This window comes from Microtus oregoni, unplaced genomic scaffold, assembly GCF_018167655.1.
Source record: "Microtus oregoni isolate MIOR12 unplaced genomic scaffold, Mior012 000037F_ref0000500, whole genome shotgun sequence".
NCBI classification, from domain to species: Eukaryota; Metazoa; Chordata; class Mammalia; order Rodentia; family Cricetidae; genus Microtus; species Microtus oregoni.
The window spans coordinates 17,218,945-17,238,688 of record NW_024543096.1 but is presented as its reverse complement, the minus strand read 5'-3'; the positions used below and the strand labels follow the sequence as shown (position 1 = coordinate 17,238,688).

The 19,744-nt window shown below is 38.6% G+C and overlaps 1 protein-coding gene across 4 annotated transcripts in view; it reads left to right on the top strand.

The window, feature by feature from the left end:
* Window positions 1-19,744, top strand: part of Kcnh7 (potassium voltage-gated channel subfamily H member 7) — a 421,266-nt gene that overhangs the window by 360,811 nt on the left and 40,711 nt on the right. For 3 of the 4 annotated variants that reach the window (XM_041631379.1, XM_041631378.1, XM_041631377.1), the window contains one exon: window positions 1,510-1,709. In XM_041631379.1, the coding sequence (XP_041487313.1) occupies window positions 1,510-1,709 (200 nt within the window). Of the gene's footprint in view, window positions 1-1,509; window positions 1,770-19,744 lie in introns of those variants that run through there. The other variant, XM_041631380.1, reaches the window with a different exon arrangement.

Here is a 19,744-nt window from a genome sequence, read left to right as displayed (position 1 = left end):
CCTCCCATCTTTATGTTACTACCCACCATTTTTTGATAACCCAACAAGTCCAATTTGTGCTACCATATACTCATGGGTATAGGGTCATTCTCCAGAGCATAGTTGATCCACCAGAATCCACAACCTTAAAGAACTGACTCTCCCTCCCCAAAAGCCATCGAGCTCTCAGGAGCTCTTTCCTCCCCTGTGCTGGAATGCTGCCTGGCTTGTTCTTGGGTAGGCAAGCACAGCCCCTGTGAGTTAAAGAGTGCAGCTGGTCCTGTCACATCTAGAAGACGCTCTTTTGCTCTGGTCCTCCCTGACTCTGGCTCTTAAAAATCTTTCTACCTCCTCTTCCTTGATGTTCGTTGAGCCTGGAGGGAGAGGAAAGTGGCTCTCTGTGCTCTGACCCATTGTGAGTTTCTGTGGTATATATCCGCTGCACTGAAAACCACTCTGATGAGATCTAAGCGTTTCATTAATAGATGGATGAGAGACACAGACGTAGAAAGCAGGTTGATATGATGTCCATTCAGTAAAGTAATGGTGGTAGGTTCATCCTCAAGCATATGACCTTCCCAACCATGTGTTCTTTGAACAGTACTAATAATGAACCTCCTCCAGTGGAGCTGACAGTAAATTGGTTACTGTTCTGTTACTATTGCACCCACGGGCATAACATCCATGGATAACATCCATGCTGATCATTATTTTAGCTCTATGAGTTCACAGCTGAGTAAGATTGTTGACGACTTTTCTCTCTAGCAGTCTACATATCATTTTCAAATACTGTGAAAGCCAGTCGGCAGGAAAAAAGCTTCCTAGCTCATGCCAATTTGATTTCTCCATGTCCTAGGACAATATCGTGTAGGAAGAGAGATAGCCATAGGGAAACCTACTATTATATTATATATATATATATATATATATATATATATATATATATATAAAGTTTAATTGGAGTTAGTCTACACAGGGGATAATGCTCCTCCCCAAAGCCATAGGTCACCAAAAAAGTCCAGGGCCATGTATGTGTTACTTCTAGAGTTGTTGGTCAGGGGTTTCCTGCAAACCCCCCAAATAATATAGGGTATTGCCATTGCTCTTAGTTGCCCACCAGCTAAGATATATATAATGAATATTATATAATATAAATTAAAAGCTTATATAAATTAAAGTGGTATTAAAGTCCCTAAAGAATGTTTTTGCCTATGGTAATGATGACTACAATGTAGCTTACTACAAATAAGATGGCTTAACACAAGCATATAAAACATCTAGTTAATGTTCTTGGTTCCAGGTGTATCTCATAAAGCAATATGAGTTTTACTTTGAATCATGGGGATTTTGAGTTCTTTACATCACTTTACTGTTTTTAAAAAAAAATGTACTAAAGCAGGGGTAAATTGACATACTTGCATACTTGGGTTAAATACTTGAAATCTGCACATTTGATATTCTGAAAAAAAATATACGATGCCCAAATGCAGTGTTGCCCCATAACTTTGTTTTTTTTTTTATCCAATCCAGCCCTAATGTATGCAAGCATTTTTGGGAATGTTTCTGCAATTATTCAAAGACTGTACTCGGGGACCGCCAGGTACCACATGCAGATGCTGAGAGTGAAAGAGTTCATTCGCTTCCACCAAATCCCCAACCCCCTGCGGCAACGGCTTGAAGAATATTTCCAGCACGCATGGACTTACACCAACGGCATTGACATGAACATGGTATGTACTTCTGTTTCCCAAAACAGAAGCTCAACAGGCATTACAGCTATAGCTAAATGAAAGGCCAGTCTCACCAGCTTTGAGCCCCGTGCTTTTGTTTCCTTCTCTTGGATGTTTATTTTTCTCCCCTGGAGATAGTGTCTCATTCTCAATTCATGGCATTGCATGGTGCTATATCTAGTTATACTGTGTGGCAAAGGCATTATAACGTGATGCAAACTGATATAACTATGTGTCATAGAGTTCCCATCTCCAATTAAAGGAAACCTTGGTCTTAGCTAAAACTCAGGCCTTCGTGGTATGGCCTGGTTACAAATGAGCAAATAACAACAAGAAAAGTTGCTGAGTCTATGCTCAATTAAGATTCCAAAAACCAACTGTGACAATTGGATGAGCCTAAACAGCGATCCAAGATGAACATACTTTTGGAGTAGGACATCTTGAATATTTGTAGGAAAGTTTAGAGACCTTAAGTATGTCAGAAAGCATTTTCTGATAGGAAGTTTCATACTTCCTTTAACAATTAATTATATTCCATTTCAATATATTTACTTGGTTTAATGACTCTCTCTGCTCAAGGAGGGGACAAGCATTCCTTAACACCTTTTAAATACTTGATTTTTTTTTTAAAAAAAATACACTTTTCAGAAGCATCTCAATCACTGCATAGAAGTCTAGTTAAGATGAATGGGTTCTGAAGAGCTCTTTTTGGGATTAAGAGCATCGCTTATATTATTTACTTTGCTGTTTGGCTTTAGACATTTAATGCTACAGATAAATTATACAACAAAGCCAAACCCCACTGCTTAGTACAGAGCTATAGAAAAAAAAAAACACAGCACGTCCTCACATCACTACCCTGTTCTGAAAATAAATTATCCATGTTTGATTCCATCAATTACATGATGCCATTTTTGTGTGAGTGTATATGGACAATTTAGATGGCTATTTACCATTTGAATCAAAATCGGAAATCACGGAGAAAGCCATAGAGCACTTGCTGCCAACTCAAAGACACATTTATATGTCGACAAATTTATCATAGCTGCATGCGATTTATTTGCTGAGAAATACCATCATATTATAAAATTTTTAATTTGAAGAAATACACGAGCTCCTTAGAGCCGAAAAAATGTAGCTCAAGCCGATGAGCTGCGATTTTCAGGTGTCCCAAAGTTCACGGTGAAAAAGCCACTTATTAAATTAATCTCTTCTGAGGTGGTTTTTAATCTAGCAAGAAAGAGCACCTGTATATATTGGTTGCTTTTATAAATTGTTACTGTGCTTGTTTAACAAAGATACCAGCATTCAAAACCGCTGAGGAATCTCTAGTGCCGGGCTTGCTTAAGCAGTGTCAAGTATTTTTAATTAAAATATGCGTCACTCAATTTTATTGTTTCATACTGCCAGGGTATTTCAATAACAGTAATAAAACAGCCATTTATTTATGTCCCTTCTCCATAAAACTTAGATTTATAACCATTTTTATGATAAAATATTTTGTGACAACTATTTACCTATCATTGTTTGACTCTATTACCTATAAATATGGTTTCTATACCACTTGCCTATTTACAATGTACTTATGAAAGATTTATCTCTTTCCTGCCTGCTTCACACCTTAACACATGGAATCACAACACCCACCGGTAAGAACAGGAGGTATTTATATCCAATTTAATTCTCGTGTAAATTGTGGAGAATACCCTTGTTATCTGTCAGGTTTAGAGCTTGTTAAATGATTTCCAGGGTTAGTTCTGATCTTTTTTTGCATGATATAACAGAGGAAATAGAGAGCAAGAAGCTGGGGAAGATAACATGGATGAGGCCAAGTACAGAATAGCAATTCTCCATTTCAGTAACAACTTGACCTCCAATAACGTTGATGTACAATTTCCTACGCCCCACAAAAATCCACTTCTCTGCCCCCATTCCCAAGCTGGTAGAGGTTATGGGTATACGGTTTGCATTAGATAACTGTCATAAAGAAAATGTCATTCTCTTTCATCATCCTCTCTTCATGATGTAGGTGCTTTTCTCTCCTCTCATCTGCATGCCAGTTTTACATGATCCTGGAGCGTGTGAGCTCTAAGCCATGTGCCGCTGAGACTTGCATGTGGTTTTGAAAACTTGACTTTGCACGAACTCCTTGTTTGTACATGGTGTCTACATTTTCATTTTGTGACTGCAAAGTGAGTAAAAAAGAAAAAAAAAACTCAGTATAAGATAACTCCGCACAGAGCAAATGGAAGATTTTGCTATAAGTATGATGTGTAAAACAACGTTGATTAGAGAAAAGCAACTGTACTATGAGACTGCCAAAAACACATTGTTAATGATTATTGTGTCTTGTCAAGTTATTGTTGATAAAATTATAATTTTAAAACAATTTAAAATTAGCTAGTTTATGTACTGTGATACATAAAACTACATCAAACTGTTGTATTTTGCATCTACATTCCATATTATTTTATTTAAGTATAAACTTAAATATAATTTCTCATGAAGCATTTCAGGCCATTTTTTACTGTTCAATCATCTTCAAATGAAGTAAAGGTTTCCAAACACACAGTAAATTCACTTAAAATTATTTCACAATCCAAGACATTTGATTGCTTAGGAGACCACCAAAACATTGAAATAATTGACCTAAAAAAAAAAGTGGGGCCATATCCCTTACTCCTTCTGTTTTTTACTTTTCATATATACTGCTGCCAGTATGTTCCAGAATAAAAAACAATTATGGATTCCCTTTTACTTGAACCAAATAGGCTAAAGAAAAAAAGGAAAGGGTCAAACCAACAAAGGTAGTGAACGGAATGTGTTTTTCAGGGTCTGGCTTCAGTTTTAGCACTGTATAATTGTCTCAAGCATGTGCACAGATTAATCCTGAAAAATTCATGCAGAAAACGGACTGATTGATAATAAAGAGATGTGTTCTCAAGGTAGAGCTAGCAGCATTTCAAGGAATTTCTGCAAATCAAAGCCATCTCTTAACCGAACCAGAAACTTTCTGAAGTTAGCCAACATTATTTTAGTTTGACTGACAACAAGAAAATAAAAACTGTTTTCCATCTAAATGTAGAATTCAAGCAGACTAATACCAGACTATGAGCTAGGCTTGATACTTGATGGTCCAAATGTCCCTTATCATGACAGGAAGTAATCTCTATAATTTAATATTGGCTTGGAAGAAAATCACGTGTGCACACTTAGTGGACTTTTGCTTTGCCTAAAATTTCTGTTGTGACAACAACCAAGTAATCGGTGAGAAACAGGAAAAAGTCAAGAGACCTGGGCACTTGTCCTCAGCATGCCACCGTCTTGAGCAAGTCACTTATACTTTCTACAGTTCCAATAAACTCACCACGTATAAGCATGTGAAGGCACCGGTACTCAAATACAGTGTGTACATGATAGCCTATCAGCTGCCACTTCCTCCACTCCCTGTAAGGAGCATCCAAGCCTTCCTCGTGGAGCATCTTGCAATGGATGTAGTGCAAAAACCACTCAACTATGTCGCTATTAGAATTGCTGATTGTAGAGAAAAAAGGTAACGAGCAGGAAACATAAGCAAGAGAGCAAGTCATACATGCACACGCACACACACACAGTGAATTAGGTAGTCCGGGCACATTTTTATTTAGTTGGTTTTCGGAAGAACATGGTTGGGGAAATGGACTTTTTATTAGGACTGTTCAATGAAGGCAGTTTTGAGAGATGCGAATAGAAAGTATCCGGACTAATGGACTAGATGATAAGATTCTCCAGAAAGGTGAACAGATAAAAAATCACTTAGAACACAGTGATTATGTGTTGAGAATAGTGTGGTGTGCTGTCTTTCAGGAAAAAGAGAGAAAGTATGGTATTACATGATCTAACCAGACTCTCCATGAACGGTGAGGTGGGTGATGATATGGGAGGGGTAGAGCTGTAGGAGCGGAGTCTTGGAAGATTTCAGTGAAGTCATCCTAGCAGGCTAAAAGTCTTTTCAAGCCCAGTGACATTCTGCATGACACAGCATGTTTCTTAAAGGAGTCAGCACATAAAACCAAAGGAGAAGTAAAGCTGATAAATGGCAGATTAGTCAACAGAGATCATAATTTCTTGGGGCTGGTGGGATTTCTAAGGAATATTTTAGTCATATTGTGTTTTCCTTATTTTCACATTACTTCTAGTTTCTCAACTCCCTGGCAGAAATGCCTCCAGTGCTAGCATTGGAGTCACGGCTGCATTCGTGGTCTAATTGTACTCAATGAAAGTCTCATGTTAGGAATAGGAAGACAGCTCACTCTGCCTCAAAAGCATGAAGATTTGAGTTCAATCCCCACAACTCATTCAGAATTTTTATTCAGAGAAATAAAAATAATGTAGTAGCTCTTACTTAAGACTCCACCCCCAGGAAGACAGACAAGGCAGAGCTCCAAGACTCTCAGGTCCACCAGCCCAGCCTACTAGGTATAGTCAAGGCTAATTAGAGACTTTGTATCAGTGTTTTTTTAAAAAGAAGAAGAAGAAGAAGAAGGAGAAGGAGAAGAAGAAGAAGAAGAAGAAGAAGAAGAAGAAGAAGAAGAAGAAGAAGGAAAGAAAGGTGGACAGTAGCTGCTGACTTCTGGCCTCCAAAAGCATGGGTACACACGTGCCTTTGGGTACGCACACACACAGATACATTGAGGGAAAGCCATTACTCTGTACACTTATTTACATAATTTCCTATGTACTCCACTTTCGTGTTCAGATCGCAGCTTTTGACACATCACAGCGAAGTGCTAAGGTGGAGGGGACCCACACTTGTTTGTACTCAATGAATGAAATCAGATAAGAACAATCCTTACGATAAACCCAGTCACCAGTGTAGAGGGAAAACTTAAAAATGGTGTAGCATGCTTTTAGATCTTTTAATCCTCTACCTTTTCTAAAAAAAAAAAAAAAAAAAAAAAAAAAAAAAAAAAAAAAAAAAAAAAAAAACTTTTATTTATAAACAGAGTCAATGAGCAACATTTGGTTAACTGATATAACATGGAACCATAGCAAAGGTATCCAAAACAGTGCCTGCATATCTGACTAAACCAACCAATATTTAAAGGAGATGGGGAAACACTTTAATATACATGATGTGGACCATAGGACCCGTGAAATCTTTTGGTTTTCTATAAATAAATGCTTGGTTATTGTTTAGGAATTGAGTTTTAAAAATAACTTTGCCATATACACTTAAGAGGATATTTTGTGAGATAGCTTAGTGAGTGAGTAAAGGCATTTGCTGCCAAGGCTGCTGAATATTTTGGCACATGGGCTTTATACCTGTGACCCACATGGCTGCAAGGAACAAGCCAACTCACAAGATTTGACCCCTGACCTTCACAAGTGTACACACACACACACACACACACACACAAATAAATAAATATAATTTATATTTTTAGGGATGATCATTTCATCTGTATGATGATTAATCAATCAGCAGAGGTTGCCAATCTCTTCAAAAAGTGTTTATTATAAACTTGCACTTATATATCAGTATACAAGTTTGTCACACCTGGTCTCTTTCTGTAGCAAGTTGCTAGGCAACCTATGCTTTAGGAAAGGTTGAGTTCATCTGCCCATCCTATGCAACTTACTCAACAGCTCTTTAAAACACCACTGTAGAAAAAAGCAACAAAACATCTGCAGCTCCCTGGCAGGACTAGTAGACATCGTGAAACAGGCATCTGATGTTTTTAGGTGACAAGTCACTCAGCCATCATTCAAAATGATGGATTTTCCTATCATGTACAGAATGACTTATCTATAGTTTATCTACTTATCTACAGAGACCAGCACGTGCTCCCATAGCCAGTAAGGCTTTTTTGTCTTTACCCTGAAGACAGGTTTGTTTGTTTTTTATGTAGCCCTGGCTGTCCTGGAATTCTTTGTACAAATACAGGCTAGCCTCAGATTCAGGAATCTGCCTGTCTCTGCCTCCTGAGTTCTGGGACTAAAGACGATTGTGCCACCACACACAGTTTTGTTTTTTTTTTTTTTTTAGCAGTTTTTGAACCCTGGGAACTAAACTGCACCTTGTCCCAGGGCCTTAAAAAGATCAGTAGCTACTGCAGAAACACCACATAGGCAGTGAGTACACTCTGGGCTTCAGTTTCTCCAGTGCATTACTAATGTTCTTCTTATAGCAGTAGAGAGTGGAAATGATTTCTGCTTTTGTTTTGCAACTCCTGAAAATAATGACCCTTCTAAACAGGAGCTGATGCAGTTCCTGATGCAGAAGGGAATGACACGTCATAAAACACTTTCTTTGGTGAGTTAGAGAAGCAGAGCCATTCAGACACAATTCAATTTCCTGTTCTTTTATCAACACAGGTTAAGCCAATAAAAAAGGAAGAAGAAATAAAGAGAGAGAGAGAGATAGGAAGAAAGAAAGAGAGAGGGAGAGGGAAGAAAGAGAAAAAAAGAAAGAAAGAAAAAAGAAAGAAAGAAAGAAAGAAAGAAAGAAAGAAAGAAAGAAACTATTGCACAGCCTCCAGAAAATTGAACATGACTTGTATGGCTAGGAAACAAAGAAAATACAAACATTTAGACACAGAAAGCTGGGATCTGATGGCCTGGGCTCTTTGTTAGAGAAGCCGCAACACCCAGAAGCTCAGCATGTTACTGAAAGATGAGGAGAAAGAAGGGTTATTGTTCACAGCTGAACAAGGAGAAAGGGTTAGTATATAAAGATAAACAAGAGCCACATTGTATGGTATGCAGCTACATTGAAAGGACAGGCTCAGCTAATTTCACCAGCAGCAGTCCTCTAGGGGAGCATTCTTCAGCATTCCTTAGGGGGTAGAGAAAGCTATGTTGGACATTTTCTGCACATACTATCAACAGCCACACAGGGGCCAGGAGGGAAGGCTTAGCCATTTCTCTCTGAGCCTCACTCTGAAGAGGGGGTAAGCTCTTCCATTTCCCCCATTGGTCTGAGGCCCCAGATACATGTCAACAGCACATACTCACTTAGGATCTCATTCACTGGGTCTCCTTCCTCTGGTCCCTACTCTCGACACAGACCTCATCGAAGTTCAGTAGTAAAGTATTCTTTGGAAATGTTATTCTAAGCCTCTTTTGGATAAATCCTAGAATAACTCAGTGTCTCTCCAACTTAATGAACTCATATCACCCCCAATATCTTCCCCAGAAAAAAAGGTCTGATACTCGCTGCCATGAAAAACAAGCTAGTGCCATGGGATTTGTTATTAACAAATACATACCTGTTCTACCTAACACGTTAGGGTTTTATTTTTGTTTTATTGTTGTTGTTTGGTTTTTCAAGACAGGGTTTCTCTGTAGCTTTGACCTGTCCTGAAACTAGATCTTGTTTCTAGACCAGGATAGCCTCTAACTCACAGAGATCCACCTGCCTCTGCCTCCCGATTGCTGGGATTAAAGGCGTGCACCACCACTACACGGATAGTTATTTTTTTAACCAATTTAAGGATGAAGGTTAGCAGAAAACAGCTCACCCGAAGGCATGTTATTACATGACCTTAAGAATGTAATATAGCCGATATTTCAGATATATGCTTTCCTAGATGTAGACAGTTATGAGAGAGTATGGATAGAAAAAGTGCAGAATGATTACATCTTCAATGATATATATATATCAAAGTGCATTTTAGTTGGTATCTTGACTTCTATTAGTGAGGCAAGTCACTCACCCCCACCACACAATTTCATGCTTTGGGACAGTCTGATTGTTTTTATTGTTTTTTGTTTTTTTGTTTTTTCGTTTTTCCTAGAGAGAGAGAAAAATCGCATCATTTTTGCTGGAGGAGCCTGGGTTCTATGCTAAGACACTTTTATTTCTGTTGCAATTCATCTTGCCCTTTCTATCAGTAATCTTCACAGATAGTGATGTTCTATAACCCTCACAGAGAAAAAAACACGACTGTGTTTAGGAAAAGCTGCCATAGGGGAAGATAAGCCAAAGGTTCACACCTCATCATTGTCGTTATTTTATTTGAAGCCAGAAATCCATCTCTGACTTCTGGTTCTTTGCTGTGAATCCTGGCACACAGATGCAAGGAAAATGGGGTCCTCGTGCTATTCCCCAAGACAGAGGCTTCAGTCTATAACAGCGCACTAGTCGCCTACCTAGGAAACCATTCAGAATATTTAGCTGCCGATAATTTGAGAATTGATGATCAGCCAAACTTCATAATAAATCAAGTCCCTTTGGCTACACCTCTGAAGAATTGGTGAGAATATAATGTCAGGAAAAGATGCCATAAGGTTGGTTATTTCAGAAACAGGACTGATAAGTGGAACAAAATATATGTGCTAATCTTGGTTAAAATAAACAGATGGAGCCATGCTGGGATTAGGTGGGGCAGTGGGACATGTAGATATTGGTGAGAATTAAGAAAAGAAACGAGAGTGACATGGGAGGGGATAGGAAGGATAAAAAGGGAGTAATGTAATTATATTTTAATTTTTTAAATTTTTGACAATAAAAAGAAAAGAAAATCAGGGGCTATGTTTCACCATGTCTGTGATTGTACTTCATTTCTCTGCCCTCATTCTTATTATGCACGAGGAGGGCATTAATTGCAATGCATTACTTAATTACTTTCCCTTCGCACACTGAATTGGAATCTATAAATATTGTAGGGATATTTTTATTAAATATAATAGCTCCCATAGATATTCAGAGTCGAAGAATTTGTTTTAAAAATAGTGGCTAGGGAGCTGGCTCAGTGGACAAGAGGGCTTGCTTTGCAAACATGAGGACCTGAGTTCAAATCCCAGGCTCCAGTGTGAAAAACTGGGCACCACTGCATGCATCTGCAAAGCCAATGTTGAGGAGTAGAGAGAGGTAAACCCAAGGAGATCACTAACCAGATAGCCTGGGTGGGAGCCCCAGTCCTGAAGGAGTTAAGAGTGACAGGGGAAGCCACTTCATGCCTTCCCGTGACCTTTTCATGTTCGTTCACCCATGCGCCCATGTGTATGAACCACGCACAACAACCACATACACACAATTTTTGAAAAAAATAATTAAAATTTAATTACATCACTTTTTTCCCTTTCTTTCCTCTGACCCCTCCCATTGCCCTATCCCTGATTTAACAAAAAAAAAAAACTGATAAACTGTTCTTCTTTGATTATTGTTACAAATACTCATATGTATGAATATATATATAAATATATAAATAAAACTTTCTGAATCCATTTAGTGTTGCTTCTGTATATATGATTTCAGGGCTCCTCGATTGGTATTGAATACTAATTAAGCCCCCGCTCCTGTTTTTCCCCAGAGGAAAACAAATTCTTCCTTTCTGAGCAATCATTAGTTAACCTTAGTTCTTTTATTAGGGAAGGACTCTGTGATATTTCCCCGTTCCACGATGGCGTGTCTATTGGTATTATCACTGTTCAGGTCTTCTTTAGGCCACCATACTGTTGTGGTATTATGAGTGTAACTTCCCTATCATTTCCAGGAGACATAATCTCACAGCATACACCCTGCCTTCAGGCTCTTACAGTCTTTCTGGCCCCTCTTCCATGCTGCTCCTTGAGCCTTCAATGCGGGAGTAGTGTTGTGCATGTATCTGTTGGGACTGGGCTCCCCTAAATCAGCTGGTTTTTGCAATATAACTCATTGTGGTTTTCCGTGATGGCCTCTAATGCAAATGAAAGCTTCTTTGACATGGGGTGAGAGCTGTACTTATATATAAGTATATATTAGGTATGAGCATGGAATTTAGGAATTATACTGACTATTACAGTTTTGGTAGTAGGTTCTTTTCTAAGACCACAGATGATTGACTAGGTAAAACCAGGCATGATTTCCCTCCTGTTGAGTGCACCGTAAGATCAATTAAGCATCTGTTGCCTATTGACAATATATGTGTCATTATTGCGCCATTAGGAATATCTTACCATCATGTCATTGTTGGAGTTCAGAGTTATCACAGCCATCTAGACCTAGAGATAGCTTCTTTCCCTCAGCACCTGACATAGCACCTTCTGGTACTATGAAATCCAGACCATGGGAGAAGGCTTTCAGGTTAAAACCACCTTAAATATTCTGCGTTCTATTAATTCTTTAACAAAATTCTTTTATAAAGTAGTTAAAATTTACTTTTGATATTTTCAAATCATAGGTAATGTCCAAATGCAGCATCTTGGTCGCCAAGTCTGTTCCTGTAATATTTAATAACCGTTATTCTTCTAAAGTTATACAACCTGATCAAAGTTTTTCAAGTTAAGACCATCTTTTGCAATAGTGTCCATATCACCCATAAAGATACACAGTTACACACAAATTTTACACAGATAAAATCAATATATGTTTTATTTAGGGGTTTTTAGTGTTGTATTGTGGTTTTTATTCCATCCTTGATCATTGCTATCCCCTCTCTCCACACCAAAAATTTATTCACTCAAGTATATAATCTTTCACAATTTTCTCACTTCTGCAATAAATATGCTAGTATTCTCATATATATGTATAATTTACATACACACACCATCACACACTTAGCTACATAATTTAACATTATACTTGATATTTCTCATGTCACACCTTTTAAAATTGCATCCAAATCCTATTTACAAAATGAAATCATGTAACATTCCTACACTAACTCATTTTTATGTACCCTAATTTTATAGGACATTGTAATTTATGATTTTATAACATAACACTGAACTATTCTGTCACTAATGTGATTTCATTTTCGTTCCTAATTTTATGCCACTCTGGGTAATAATAAAGCAAATATACCTACCTATATCTTCTCCTGATGGTTTTGTCCTGACGAGTAGATTTTCAGATGAGAGATTTCTGTGAGCAATTTTAAGTTTTACTAGCTACTGTTTGACAATTCCCATTTCTAAGAAGGATGTTAATACTCACCTGCTTTTTCTTCGGTAGCAATGGATGTTATGTTTTGTTTTCATATCTCCCAGTTCAGCAGATATATTTATGGTCACTTCAGTGACATCTCTCTGACTATATATATATATATATATATATATATATATATATATATATTATATCTGAATAACTTCTTTTTGAATTGTCTATTTCAACTATTTTGTTTTATTTTATAAGAATGCTACATATATTACATATGCCATGGTTTTATCTGTCACAGACTATAAATTATTCATAATATATTTTCAACACATTCATTTCACTTACAGGATGTTTTTGACACAGTTTTTTTGCTGCTATTTTAAATAGGGTCTGATTTACCAACATTTCTGTTGTAGTTAAAAAAATCATTCCTTGTTTTTAAAAAGTCCCATTAGATCATTGACTTTGTTTCATCTTTTTTTCTGTATTTTCCTATGTGATTAGAAAGAAAATGCCATCAATTGTATAAAATCTGTTTTCTGGTCTGATTGTATTTTTTTTAAATTAAGGTAAGCTTCATACCATAAGATTACAGATTCGAGTAATTTAAGAATAACTAAGTTCTATACTACAATTGCATCCAACATTCCAGGCAGATTCAATATTTTCAGTTTTCTCTCTCTTAAAACCAATTATCTTTCAGAGTGGAACCACTTTTCCACTTTTGTCATCTTCCATCAACCGTGCCAGTCTGTGAAATTCAAATCAATGAAGCAGCATGTCCTCTTTCTGTTCTTATTCATAATTCCTGTACTTGGCCTGCACTCTTGGCCTGCACTCCGACCTTCCTCGCCATCATAACCGAGCATTGCCCTTTCATTCTTCCTCTTCTTTTTTTTTTAAATTTCAGGATAGTGTTATTTTTTTCTTTTTTTTTTTATTGAGAAAAGGAAAAAAGAGTATCCGTCTCCTCCCAGCCTCCCATTTCCCTCCCCCTCCTCCCACCCTTCTCCCCCTCCCCCAATCTCCTCTCCCCCTCCCTCTCCAGTCCATAGAATAGTCAGGGTTCCCTGCCCTGTGGAAAGTCCAAGGTCCGCCCCCATCCGTCCATGTCTAGAAAGGTGAACAACCAAACTGGCTAGGCTCCCACAAAGCCAGAACATGAAGTAGGGTCAAAACCCTGTGCCATTGTCCTTGGCTTCTCATCAGCCCTCATTGTTCGCCATGTTCATAGAGTCCGGTTTTATCCCATGCTTTTTCAGTCACAGTCCAACTGGCCTTGGTGAGCTCCCACTAGATCAGCCCCCTTGTCTCAGTGGGTGGGTGCGCCCCTCGTGGTCCCGACTTCCTTGCTCATGTTCTCCCTCCTTCCGCTCCTCATTGGGACCTTGGTAGCTCAGACCAGTGCTCCAGTGTGGGTCTCTGTCTCTATCTCCATCCATCACCAGATGAAGGTTCTAGGGTAGTATGCAAGATATTCGTCAGTATTGCTCTAGGATAGGGTCATTTCAGGTTCCCTATCCTCAGCTGCCCAAGGGACTAACTGGGGACATCACCATGGGCTCCTGGGAGCCACTCTAGGGTCAAGTCTCTTGCCAACCCTAAAGTGGCTCCCTTAACTAAGAATTGTGGTTCCGTGATCCCCCGTCCAACCTTCCTTTATCCCAATCCTCCTGTTTCCCCAAGTTCCCCCCTCCTTCCCTTCTAACTTTTCTCTCCCCATCTCCCCTTACCCCCATCCCACCCCACCCCCAAGATCCCAATTTTCTCCCCGGCAATTTTGTCTACTTCCCATAGCCAAGAGGATAACTATATGTTTTTCCTTGGGTTCTCCTTCTTATTTAGTTTCTTTAGGTTCACCAATTGTAGACTCCGTGACCCTTATTTATGGCTAGAAACCAATTATGAGTGAGTACATCCCATGTTCATCTTTTTGGGTCTGGGATACCTCACTCAGGATAGTGTTTTCTATTTCCATCCATTTGCATGCAAAATTTGAGAAGTCATTGTTTTTTACCGCAGCGTAGTACTCTAATGTGTATATATTCCATACTTTATTACTATACCCACACTTACTGTTGGAAGGGGACAAAAAGCTGATGAATGTTTCCTATTTTCGAATCTGTCATGGTTTTTATTTTTCCTTTCTTTTGATGGATGCATATGGATGTGAGGAGGATAGGCATGGTGTCTTAGTTGAGGTTTCTATTACTGCAATAAAACACCATGATCAAAAAGCAAGTTGGTAGCCAGGGGAGGTATTTGACTTACACTTCAGCATTGCTCTTCATCACTAAAGAAGTTAGGACAGAAACTTAAACAGGGCAGGATCCTGAAGGTGGGAGCTGATAAAAAGAACATAGAAAGATATTACTTCCTGGTTTTTGTTGGTTTGTTTTTTTTTGTTTTGTTTTGTTTTTAAAGAACTCAGGACCAACAGCCCAAGGATGATACCATCGACCATGGGCTTGACCCTCCCCTGTTGATTACCAAATGAGAAAATGCCCTACAGCTGGATCTCACTGAAGCATTTCCTCAACTGAGGCTCCTTCTACTGATAACTAGCTTGTGTCTAGTTGACACACAAAGCCTACCCAGTGCAGGTGGCATATCACATTGCAATAAGACTGGGCACCTCCTCCAGGTATTCTGAAAAGTCAACACAGTAGGAGTAAAAATGTCCCAAAAGAAGGCAAATGAGTCAGAGGCAGTCACTGTTCCAACAATTAGGAGTCCCACAAGAAGACCTAACTACCATAACATATACACAGAGGGACTAGGTCCCGGATTGTGTTGGTTCAGTCTCTGTGAGACCCTATGAATCCAGGTTAGTTGAGTCTGAGAGTTTTCTTGTGGTGTCCTTGACCCCTCTAACTCCAATATCCTTCCTTCCCCGATTCTGTAGGATTCCCCAAGCTCTGCCTAATGTTTGACTGCAGGTTGCTCCATCTGTTTCCATCCTTTGCTGGATGAAGCCCCTCTCATGACGATTGTGTTAGACTCCGGTCTACTAGTATAGCACAATATCATCAGGAATCATTTCATTCACTCTTTGTTTCCCCAGTGATTTTGACTCTATCCTTGGTCTCTTGGCTATCCAGCCTCTAGTTTCTGACCCTCCGGGGAGTGTCAGACCTTTGCTCCCTCTCTGGCATGGGTCTCAAGTTAAACCAGTCATTGTTTGGCCACTCTCATAAGTTCTGCACCCCCTTTACCCCAGTATATCTTGCAGACTAGACAACTTGTAGGTCGAAGGTTTTGTGGCTAGGTTGGTGTCCCAATCCCTACACTGTAATCCTTGCCTGGTTACAGAAGTTGTATGTTTCAGACTCCAATTTGCCTCATTATTAGGAGTCTTAGGTAGGGTCACCCTTGTAGATTCTTAGGAGATTCCATTGTACTAGGTTTCTACCATGTCCCCAAAATGCCCCCCATTCCAGTTGTGTCTCCCAGTTCTCTCTCCCTCCATCTTCCTACAACCTGATCCCTCCAGTTCCCATTCTGATTGCAGTTTTGAAATGGCTCATTATTATTAAAATTTCCAAATTATTTGCCTTACTGTATAGTTTAAGAAAGAGGGACTATCCCTCCTTTTTCTAAGTGCCATGGATTTTTTATAATATATTACTGAATTATTTAGTTTGACCAACTTGTGAAGCTGGAAAAAAAGTCAACCACTGGAACATAGGCAATGGGCTTGCTTAGTCGGAGCAGAAATGTGCAGAGATCTGACATCAGGGTTCCAGATAACAGCCAGGACATTTTATGGGAAGGGAATCTGAGCTATGAAAACAGTACATTTTGTTTTAAAGCTTCTACTACTTTATAATAAGTTAAACAATTGTCAATATGGGTTTTTTACTTTTCCTACAAAGCAATGAGTTATATTTTCATCTATCTTAATATTTTGAGGAATACATCACCCCTCTCATACAAAATGAAGAGAACATCTACTTGGGATCTCAATCCTTTATTATCTACAAAACCAGTTACTGAAAATGAGTGGAAAAGACATTTGTCCTCTCATACTGCGAGCAACATTAGAAGTCCAACTTGAAAGACAGTTAAATAAAACTAGGTGAATTCCGGACTACGTTACAAGTCTCAGAGCTTCCACAAGCAGAGTTCTCTAATGTGTGGTGTCTTCGCTTTTATGTTTGTAAAATGAGGCTACTGCCACTCTGTTGCTTCACATAATGTTGAGGAAATTTGGTTCTGAAATATAGCATATGAGAAATCTTTCCAGGATCATAAAACTTGATTCAAACTCAAGATAGCATTTTAGATGCAATGTGATACTTTATATCATTGAACCTGTCCAACTGCATTTCCCTTTCCCCTACTCTGTGAGAAAGATCGGGTCATCCACAATCAATCAATTCAGAAAGAACTAGCTGCAGTGCAGCTAGAAGAAGGGGCTTCAGTTATGTTCTTTTCGTCCCTTCCCCTACTATCTCTCTCAAATAACTATGCAAGGATTAAAAGGGGGAGACTCAGAATCTAATCCTGAGGCTGTAGGTCCTTCTTGTAGCCTCTAGAAATCTGAATAGTTATTAGAGTTCCTTTTGAGATCGCACTGCAGATCCCGAGACACTCCTTGTAAGCCAAGTTTTTACTGATCTAACAAAAAGGACTCCAGAGCCTGGATGATGAAGAAAAGCAGAGATTCGCTTCTGCCCACACATCACTGTTAACCCTGTCTTCATTGAATCATGTTGAAGTTTAAGTGTTCCTCTAAAAGGAAGTCATCGCAATGCTGCTAGTTGGGAAGGAAGAGGAAGCAGGAAGAGGATGCTCTTTATTTTTTTTTATTTTTTTATTTTTTGAGGCATCATTGGTGCAGCCAAAACTGTTTCATGACTTCCTACTTTTTTAGCCATGTCCAAGTATAATAAGGTTTTGTATCTTCAGTAAATACAAACCATGTGCTAAATGTGGACAGGTTACATGAAACACATTAATGTATTATTTCAGTGTTTATAAATATTTCCACATTCCTGAATTCACAATTCTCTAATTTTCTCAATGGTCTGGCAAGGCCTGACGGTCTTATATATTAAAATAGTTCCTTATTTTTAACAGCCACATGGAGGTAGAATAAAAAAAATGTAGATGTCAAAGCAATGTGAGCTTCACACTGGGGTAATTAATGTGTATATGTGTTGCTAAACCTACTTAAGGGCTTACTATTATAATCAGTGGTTAAAATGTAGTAATCACCATGTAGCCACCAAGGAAACATAGAATGAATTTGTTTCCTATTTCTTGGTGCCTAATGATAGAAATGATACAATATGGAATGATCTAGAGATTACAAAATGCATTATGTTAAGACATTAGCTTCCACAAAGAACATAATGTAAGGTTCATGAGTTCACAGGTGCTAAAGATTTATCAAGAAGCTGAATGCCCACATAAAAATAGCAATTCTGCCAGAGTCAGGAGATGTTCTCAAATGGTAAAGCTGTACTCCAGGGCAGAGACTTAAGATTTAGCATATTACTTGCATAATGTGTTTGATAATCATGCTGGAGGTTCATAGGGAGTGCTAATTTGTGTTTTGATTAATCCTAATTTGTCAAGATTTAAGTATATTTAATGACCCAAAGAATTTCCCTAGGACATTTTCTAATGACAGTTAACTCAGCCACCGAAGTTGTCCACATGATTAATCTGCTATTTAGGGAACCATTTGCCACAGTCAGGCTGCCTAAATGTGCTCTCTATTCGGCCTGCCTTGGGGAATGCTCCCTTCTGCAGTACCACTAGCAGAAATGAGTGAAAAACCCCTGGTTAGAACACAGATCAACCTCCGTACTACAGGATATAGGATAACGATATGTGTTGGGGAACAGATTTGGTTTCTTTAAAAAAGTAAATTTAGGGGTTCAAAACATAAAGAAGGCTGGGAAGTGTTTGGGGTCAGAAACTTATGTATTGGCACTCTTTAAACAGAATTTGGAAAATGTACTCATCATGAGACAGTCTCAGACAGAGACAGAAAGCAGCAAATGTTCAATCTTCCTCACATCTAAGGAAAGAGCAACAGTTTACGGCCAATACACTATGTCTTAATTTAGAAATATTTTTCTATCAGGTAAAATGTTATTAAGAAAATATATATATTCTATTGTCATGAAAAATGATATAATAATGACATATCCTAACTTTTTTTGCTGACAATTTCCCTGATTAGAAATGTTTGTTCACTCAATGCCGCTAACCAAAACTGATTGCTCTAGTTCAGGTTATATTGCTGTGTTGAAACACCAGAACCAAAAGCAAATTGAAGAGAAAGGGGTTTATTTGACCTATGCTTCCAAATCACTGTTTATCACTGTATGAAGTCTGGACAGGAACTCAAACAGTTCAAGAACCTGAAGGCAGGAGCTAACACAGAGGCCATAAAGAGGTGCTGCTTACTGCCTTGCTCCTTAAGGCTTGTTCAGCCTACTCTCCTATAGAAACTGGGACCACCAACTCAGAACTGGTGACGCCCACAATGGACTGGGCTCTCCCACATCAGTTACTAATTAAGAAAATGCCCTCTAGGCCTGCATATAGCCTGATCTTATTGAGGTATTTTTCTCAATTGAGGTTTCCTCCTCTCTGATGACTCTACTTTGTGTCAAGATGATATAAAACTATTCAGGATACCAATGACAAAGTTTTTTAATTTTATTGTTATTGGAATTGACCAAACTTCCTCCCGAGTGCTGGGATTAAAGGCGTGCGCCACCACCGCCCGCCTTTGACTAGCATTTATATCAAGCAATAGACCTGCATCAATATCAGCATGTACTCAGCTGTCATGCTATACTACTTGTACAATTTAAGTACAAATAGCAAGAATGTATTGTCATGACATTACAAGTTTGTTAGCAGATACACCTGTTAGGGAACTCTACCATGAGGTCAGATGCTTCTGAATTAACTACTGATCACAGTTCATAGATATTTGTTAGATAATATTGTTGTCCACCCTTTGTTTTGTGTGGCTTTTAAAAATGACTTTAACAATGCTGAAGTGTTATTAGTAGGTTTCCCCTGTCCATAGGTCTTTACATTGGGGCCCACAGACAGTAAACTACAAATCTTTTATAACTATCGCAGCAAGTATTTCAGACTGAAGTGAGTGATGGAGGAAGGTCATTGGCCAATAAAGAAACTGCTTGGCCCTGTGGGTGGAGTA